Genomic DNA, 8946 nt, shown 5'->3' on the forward strand with positions numbered 1-8946 from the left:
TTAGATTATTTTGTTGTAAGACAGTTAGAATGATTTGTTTCAAGCTGCATTATATGACATGGTGATTTTTTTCCAATGATTCAACATTTTCAATATGCTAAATAAAACAGTTTAACATATCCCCTCAAAGTATTCACGTAGTTTTGTTGACATTAACATTATAATGATATCAGATATAGTTCCATACATTGTAGTATCTCTTTTTTTTAATTTCCATTTACTATATTACAATTGTATTATCATTTTACAAAGAATGCATTTTTTGTCCGGTTGCATGCTGGGGGGGGGGGGGGGGGGGGGGGGGGGGCACTCCCAAGAGCTTTTATTTTGGACTGTGATTCAGATTGTTAAAAAAATAGCATATATTTGTATTTGTTATATGAGCTTGATTTTCTTTCTTTCAGTAATGAATATACTCTTGCATTTTGGTTCAAACACTTGACACTGTAAATAATAATTTGCAAGAAATGTCTATATTTTTCAGCAGAATGACACTGACAGAAGAGACAACATATATACCGTCCATGCATAGCAGCAAAGCTGACATTGACCCTGAAAATCACTGGGACATCAATGACAATGTCCTTCCTATGGTAAATATTAATTCAATAATTATAAGGCATTCATGTACAACAGTAACACAGATATTGACCCTGAAAATCACTGGGACATCAATGACAATGTCCTTCCTATGGTAAATATTAATTCAGTAGTTATAAGGTATTCATGTACAACACTAACACAGACATTGACCCTGAAAATCACTGGGACATCAATGACAATGTCCTTCCTATGGCAAATATTAATTCAATAGTTATAAGGTATTCATGTACAACAGTAACACAGACATTGACCCTGAAAATAACTGGGACATCAATGACAATGGCCATCCTATGGTAAATATTAATTCAATAATTATAAGGTATTCATGTACAACAGTAACACAGACATTGACCCTGAAAATCACTGGAACATCAATGACAATGTCCTTCTTATGGTAAATATTAATTCAATAATTATAAGGTATTCATGTGCAACACTGACATTGACCCTGAAAATCACTGGGACACCAGTGTCAATGTCCTTCTTATGGTAAATATTAATTCAATAATCATAAGGTATCCATGTACAACACTAACACAGAATTTGACACCTAGAAGTTTTGGAACATTGATTATAGTTTATCTCAATGCTCGTCGTATGTGATGAATATAAAGTGAATACCTTCCATTTATATATGATGAAACCATTAACAATAAGGTAAATATAAAAAAAGATTATGAGTAGATATTACATTATTGTACATTTGTGTATATGTCATACTTGTATAGCAAGAACGCTTTCATCCGTCACTAAAATAAATGACGATTTTCTTGTATAAAAATCCGATTAATATCAAAATGCACGTGTATACCATTCAGTATTACGTGTCGTTTCCACTTTGTGCAGAGGTAGAATTCTGAAAACATCATATTGTAGAATGATTGATTTGGTAAAATTTAATCGATCGCAACTGTAGTCTATGCTGTGCAATTTTTGCGAGTGTTTCTGTAAATTTCGATATAAGAACGAAAAGTGAATCAAAACATTCGTGAAGAATAACCGCGGAAAACTCTCGTGAATGTGGTACACTAATTTAAATTTCTCTTCAATTTCACATTCATTTAAATAGTATAAAAATATACTAAGCGTGAAATTGAACTAAAAATATTAAATACATAAATAAAAGTGACGCAGAAATTATCCAATCTATTGTAATTCATGATATACTGATTCATTTAAGCCATTTAAATATTATTTAGTATACATTTCTGAGATTATTTTTATCACATTACTATTGTTTCTAGCTCGAAAAGTTGGAAGAATTTCAAGAATGGCCTGACGGTAACTGCCGTCATGTCTACAGTCACGATACCGAAGACGCCAGACGCCATGTGAGCGGATGGGCAATGCGTAATACGAATAATCATAATGCCATGATACTGAAAAAGTCATGTCTGGGTGTTCTAGTGTGCAGCCATGATTGCTGCGGAGCCGAAGGGGAGAAAATACATCTTAGACCTGCGATCTGTGACAAGGCAAGAAGAAAACAAATCGGTAAGGAACTTGACCATTTGACTATTACTATTTCAATACGACGTCTCCTACAATTCTAGATCATCTCGGTTCAATGTAAGAAACATCCACATGTCTTGATTTTGAGTTTACTAATCACAACAGTTTCCAATCTAATCTAATAGAAATAATCTGATTTGCAATAATTGCCTAGACCTTTTTCATGCGTCAAGATATCAAACGCAAAACATATTGGGATTGAATTTCCATAATTATCAAACGGCATTTTCTTCTTTTCTTCAAACAAAACAAGCTAACTATCTAAAGAATATGATTTACCCATAAAGCTTGCAGCACAGTCTTCTTTGTTAAGGTGTTATGTAGAATCTGTATTCCCACTTGTCTTACAGGAAAAATGTGCCCAAATCCAACCTGTTCCGGTGTTCTAGATCTTTTACCATGCAGGGGCCACAGCGGCTATCCGGTGACACACTTCTGGCGCCATTACCGCGGTGCTATTTACTTCCAGGCTAAAGGTGTCCATGATCACCCAAAACCTGAACTGAAGGCATCGGCAGAAGCACGAAGACATCAAAGATCACTTCGCAGTCAAAGGCTTGGGGATGTAAGCCCATTTTAATCATATGAAATTGGATAAAGGAAGTGAATGTGTTTTTACATACTATGACTGGAATATAGATATCTTCTAAGTAGGCGCTATCAGTGGTTTTCCTTATGAAGGGATGGAAAAAATGATTCAAATTTGATCATGCTGTTGTTTGTATAAACGTACTTAGAAGACATCGTAATGTATCTTGGGGAGTCGGGGATGGGTGAAGGTCGGGGTAATTGAGGTTGAGACTTTTCCAAAAACATGCATGCTGATAATCCATTAGCAAAGAATGACTTAGCATTTCATTTATATAATATTTATATATATTTAATTTATATAATTTATATAATAAATTAATATGTTATACATAAATACTTAAAATATTTCAACAAGGCTGGGCTGTCTATTTTAAAATAATGCATGGTTCGAGAGTTTTTATTATTAATGTCGTTTGTTGGTCATCTTAATGATTGTATAAAGGCCTATTACAAAAAAAAAAACTTCAAAAACAAAATCTTTAAGACAAGTTAGACTTTAAATGATACAATAAAAAGACCTCTTCATAATTAAAGTTACGTTATTATAAACGGTTACATTTCACTCCGTGGAATTGTTACAGTTAAATGACTTTAATCTGGTGGAATCGTTAGTTTAAACATATTTATTCCCAAAAAATAAAGTACAAACACTAACACATAAATTATGTCATACGTTGATCACTGCAACACAGGAAAGGCTAAGAATGGAAGACATGTCTTATAGAATTCTTCTCCTTCGTGTGGTGGAGTCGTTACATAGGAAGCAGTAATTGTTTATCTCAGACGCATTTTAAAGGCATTTGTTTATATCTTAACAATACAGTTACGAACTTCAATAAAAAAGATATTAATATCTTACGTGACATTGTGTTCATGTTCTTTTACAATATTACAGGACTGTAATGGAGGTAAAATGTTCCGCAAACAAAGGGAGGGAACTGGGCTATCACCAATGAGACATCTGCTTACACCAGGTTAGTGCCCCCGTGGTTGTTTTTCTTTGTATCATATTTCCATTAACGTAAACGATGTTTTATCAAAACTTCAAATGAAGAAAATAAATTAAAACCCAAAGATATTTATCGTCCTTATTTGTAATATTGCTAAAATTTATGAAAATAAAAATGTGGTTTTTGCAAGGACATATTTTTATAAATAAAAAGTATACTGCTTTATTAGTTTTTAGATTAGTCATAAAACTGCATAATGGTTATCTGTACACATTTTTGCGCCAGCAAAAGAAACACATTTAGGTTGACTTTTATCTGATTACTACTTATGTTTTTATTTTTGAAATAAACTGTAATACAAAGTACCTGATATAAAATGTATTTTCATTTTGTTTGTAATGTTATATAATTATGTGTATTTCTAGAAAAGGACAACATGTGTTCATGTCCACCATTCGAGTGTACCTGTTCAAGATGGAATTTTCAAGGAAGTCCAAAGGTAGCAAACTCACCACCGTTTCCCGCCAAAAAGCTCAACTTCTACGGACCCGCTTTCTGCGAAATCCCTTCAGGGTCTGGCATGCAATCACTGTCGATAGAAATAGACACAAACAAACATTTAAGTCATACAAATAACTATGGACTATTTCCACATGACATTCAAACTAATCTTCCACCGCCATTTGTTCCTAATGTTTCCCAAATGTCAAATTTTCCAATGGTACCCAGTCAGAGCTCATGTTTTGAGGCACGACAATCAGACATTTATCCGTCTTCTGGTCCTGGATTCAGGGAAACAAACTTTAATGCTAATTTCAGCCGACGAAGCTGTGAGCGTCTTGAACATTCTGCTCAAGCTCAACTATTTTTACCTTCAAAACGTTATAGATCAGCTATGGAATCATGCAATTTATATGATAAACCTGAACATGATATGTTCAGTTCTTCCGTGAAAAGGATTAAATCAGAGAACACAGTCACATTACCTGATTGTACGCGCAATACTCTCGTTCCTAACCAGTCAGTGCACACACGAAATGAACACACAGATGGACTTTTTGACGAAAGCCTTGATTTACTTAGTAGCCCGTTTGAAACTGATATATATTCTTCATTAGTGCAGAGATTTAACGACGGAGGTTTAAATGCTACCCAGCCACAAACTGTTCCGGCAAACCCGGTTTCAACTGCACCAGTGTCTAGTAACCTTGCAGAGCTAAAGACGACTCAAACATTGGATTCAAGACCTAGATCTTGTCAAGAAATATTACCTGGTTCATCTCCTCGAACAATGGAAAACACTTTTCGCAATTGTAACACGGAGCCGATACAATCAACCACGGAGGCATTTTCGGGGAATTCAGGGTATTTTCCTCTATATTCACAGTGCATGGCACCAGAGACTCCTAGTCAGGCATGTAGTTATGATTATGACCAAAGACTTTCCCATCAACAAGCCCAGTCACAATCTCAATACTGTAATCATAGCATAAATATCACTTTAAGATATAAATAAATTGTCAGGCTGCTAGTCTGAATACTGATATTTACATCTCCCTAAATGCATTATTTCCCCGTTGATACCAGAAGTAATGTAACTTCATCCATGGTTATAGAAATCAGATCTAAATGTATGGTAATTCAACTATGATTACATGGATAAAGATTATATCTAGGATTGAGGTCAGTTACGTTTGGCAATCTTCGTTGCCATGCTTTTGCACCTGTCAATATTTTGCCCGCCCAGGGGGGCGGCGGGCCGACCCGGGGGAATTTGACATTTCAAAAATTTTGTTGTCTAAATCCCCACCCTAGGGACAACCTTTTTTGTCTAAATCCCACCCTAGAGCCTGGTTGGTACATTAAATGTTTGTCAAATTCCCGCCTGTCGGGAATGGTCTTCTGTCTAAAGTCCCGTGTATGCCCGCCGCTCCCCCGGGCGGGCAAAATATTGACAGGTGCATTTCTGTGCATGTCGATATCTCAATAAGTAAGCAATAAACTTTTATGATATTTTCAAAGAGTATTGCAAACAGATTAAGGTACTTGGGTAGGAATTTTTGTTGTTTTCTTTTCATTATACACAACTTTATGGCTCACTTGACATTTTGTATCAACCCTCGTACGATACTGATGTATTAGCAATGTGTCAAGTTGTTTGTTTTGAGCTTTTTTATCAACCCTCGTACGATACTGATGTACTAGCAATGTGTCATGTTGTTTGTTCTGTCTTCGACAGTTTTGCATATGATTATATTCATCATACAGCAATAGTCTGTATACATCAAGATTGTTTTTAATTAATCTAGCTGGTTATATCGTAATATGGTACTACAAATGTGTGTTTAATATACACCAGGTAATCTATATGTCAATTACCATGTGTGTTGATTCCAATATTTACTGGCGGGATTCGCCAAAACGTTTTGTCGAAAATAAATGTAAGAAATTGTGTATGTATTGCTTCGTGATTTTTAAAACAAATATTTAAAGAAAGTGCGTATGATTCTCAACATTTAAACCCAAGTGAAAAAAAAAACGACATTTTTTGCCATTTTAAAAATGTCGTACTTTTCCAAAGCATAAAAGTAAAAATCCACTACGCATGTGACAGAAACGATATAGCATACCTTTGCCTTTTAAGTTTTAACGAGAAACTAAACAAACCGTAATATATAGATATTGTTGGTATCATTTTATCAACGTGTGTGTGAATATTTAGTGGATCAGATTTATGCTTGTAAAAACAAATTGTTTGTTACTTTTTATTCATTGACATGTTTCATCATCGATACAAATACGGACCTGTGTTCAATTTTTTCCTGTTGCCTACGGAAATTTCGATGTAGAAGAATGTATATGTGACTGCATATCTTTTGTGAATCTTCATTCCGAATTTAATTTATCTGGGATACGTGTTGAATCAAGATAAAACTTGTACAAGAAATATTTTGTCATCTTTTATTCATCGACATGTTTTATAATGAATACTAAATTTGGTTCAAGAGGTTTCCTGTCGCCTACTAAATTTCGGTAAAGTAAAGTAAATGTCTTTTGTTCATCCTTTTAGCTGAAAATTCATTTAAGATTTATTTTTTTTGTTTAGTTTAACGTCGCACCAATACAATTATAGGTCCTACGGCGGCATTCCAGCTTTGATGGTGGAGGAAGACCCCAGGTGCTCCTCCGTGAAACATTGTCTCATCACGGGCGGGCACCTAGGTAGAACCACTGACCTTCCGTAAGCCAGCTGGATGGTTTCCTCACATGAAGAATTCAACGCCCCAAGTGAGGCTCGAACCCACATCGGTGAGAGACAAATGAATTTTTGTCAGCGACATAAGCACTCGGCAAAGGTAGGCCCCTAAGATTTAATTCAACCGTATACATATTGAAATGAAAAAGTGTGCAATAAGTAATCTTTTGCACACGCAGTTTATACTTGCAAATTAAATAAAAGAAGAACTACCAGAGACACAAAAGTCATAACCCCCAGTGACAACGAGATTCCCACTTTAACGTGCATCCATTTCACCATAATTGATATACTAACAATTAATATTGCTTGTACATCAGTTGACATTTTAATATCAGTATTTCTTTCATTTTAGCTGCCGTACATGATAAGTGGGCAAAAATACAGATACCAATATTAAATCAAATCATTATGAAGATTTTCTTTGCAGATCATTTTGTTTCTATCATATCCGTTTTCATTCTGCTACCATATTTTCTGTTTCTTTCCTTGATGATTTGTATTTCAAAACTGAAAATAAATTAAAAAGATATAAATTCAGTTGCCGTTAATTTTTTTTTTTGCTTATCTAATTATTCTTATTCAATTCTGTCCTATAAAATAAGTTACTAAAGTAACTGAACTGATTTCACCAGTTTACGGTCTTTATATAATATATTTTCTTATTCACTTCCTATGTATATGCATTTAACTAATATCATCTTTTATATGATACTTAACTTTTCTCTTATGTCGTCGTGTCACAGAAAAAATGAGAAACACTCAGAGGAACTGAACTATTTTAATGCAAAAATAAAATTAACTGCCTTCGCTGAGATTCGGTCCCGTATGATAAAAAAAAACACAACTTTTGAACATAATCAGTGTGTTTTACGTTTGAGATTGTTTGTAATTGGTACAAAAACTAGAAATATTTGATATAGATTTTGACAAATAACAAGTTAAAATCACTATGTTTCATTTACATCTGTTCATAGTTATTTTTGTAAACATCACATTATCTACCTTGAATTTGTATGCAGACATGCGAAAATGACTTTACTTCAGCCCAAAAAAATGTTATCTTATTTTACAAATAGGTAGAGATGATTTTTAAGCTAAAACACCATCATCTAGCTGTAAACATAATGGGTAAAAACAGGGATAAATGTCCAATTAAGGAATGTTTAGTTTAGTTTTGTTTAGGGTTTAACGTCGTGTTTCAACAGTATTTCAGTTATGTAACAGCAGGCAGTTTACCAGTTCTTGGATACTGTACCAGTACAAACCTGTTCTCCGCAAGTACCTGCCAGCATCCCCACATGAATCAGATATTGAAGACAAATAATTTCAGACAGAATATGTTTTATCAAATCGTCGCGGAGAACATACGCTCCGCCCGCGGTCAGTAGATCTGCGCTTTCCCTATTGAGTTAAGCGGGCAGGCCTATTAGGAAAGGCACAAAATGCATTCTATCCCATTTAATGACCTATATTTTTTCGTGGTCTTAAAGACAATATGATAAGTATATTGTATATAAATTATTTAGATAATTTTGACCAAAGTGGAAAAAAGTCCCCTCTGTTGGTCTTTTAGATAAAGACTCTAAAATTATAATAAGATTAAAAGATATTAAAAAAATACAAATGTTAAGATGAAAATTACTTATTTCTAACCGGAACGAAAATTTGGCTATAACTGAAATATTGAGTAGGAAGGATTTCATTAAGAGAGAAATTGCCTGTAATTCTTATTTTCAACAAGATCCACAAGTGCTATACTTACTACACATTTTTTTTTATAACAAATCAAATGTATAGCTGAAGTGAAAGTGGCTTGTGCATATGAGTCGTCAATCATTTGATGATGCAAAACTTATTGCAGCTCCTTCGAAAACAAACGTTTAAGCATGTTCTGCTGCATGGGTTCCGATGAGCCTTCTTTGATAGAATTGCCAAACTTTCAACATACATTCAAATACCATAGGCTATAGCGAAGCTCAAAAAGTCATTTTCAGAAGTTGAAAATTTTGTTGATTTAGACTTACTGAACAT

General features: G+C 34.1%; 2 protein-coding genes across 2 annotated transcripts; both read left to right on the forward strand.

The window, feature by feature from the left end:
• Nucleotides 1-488: 488 nt before the first annotated feature.
• LOC123523427 (chorion-specific transcription factor GCMa-like) lies at nt 489-2695 on the forward strand. The gene is made up of 3 exons (XM_053539767.1): nt 489-593; nt 1848-2097; nt 2466-2695. Exons 1-3 carry the CDS (start codon nt 489-491, stop codon nt 2693-2695), a joined length of 585 nt encoding a protein of 194 aa, XP_053395742.1.
• A 912-nt stretch (nt 2696-3607) lies between these two features.
• On the forward strand, nt 3608-5558 carry LOC128555717 (uncharacterized). Its single transcript, XM_053538954.1, has 2 exons — nt 3608-3680; nt 4082-5558. The coding sequence occupies exons 1-2, from the start codon at nt 3620-3622 to the stop codon at nt 5170-5172; spliced, it is 1152 nt and encodes a 383-aa protein (XP_053394929.1). The 5' UTR covers nt 3608-3619; the 3' UTR covers nt 5173-5558.
• Nucleotides 5559-8946: the final 3388 nt, after the last annotated feature.

The sequence above is a fragment of the Mercenaria mercenaria genome, chromosome 3 (assembly GCF_021730395.1).
Source record: "Mercenaria mercenaria strain notata chromosome 3, MADL_Memer_1, whole genome shotgun sequence".
NCBI lineage: Eukaryota > Metazoa > Mollusca > Bivalvia > Venerida > Veneridae > Mercenaria > Mercenaria mercenaria.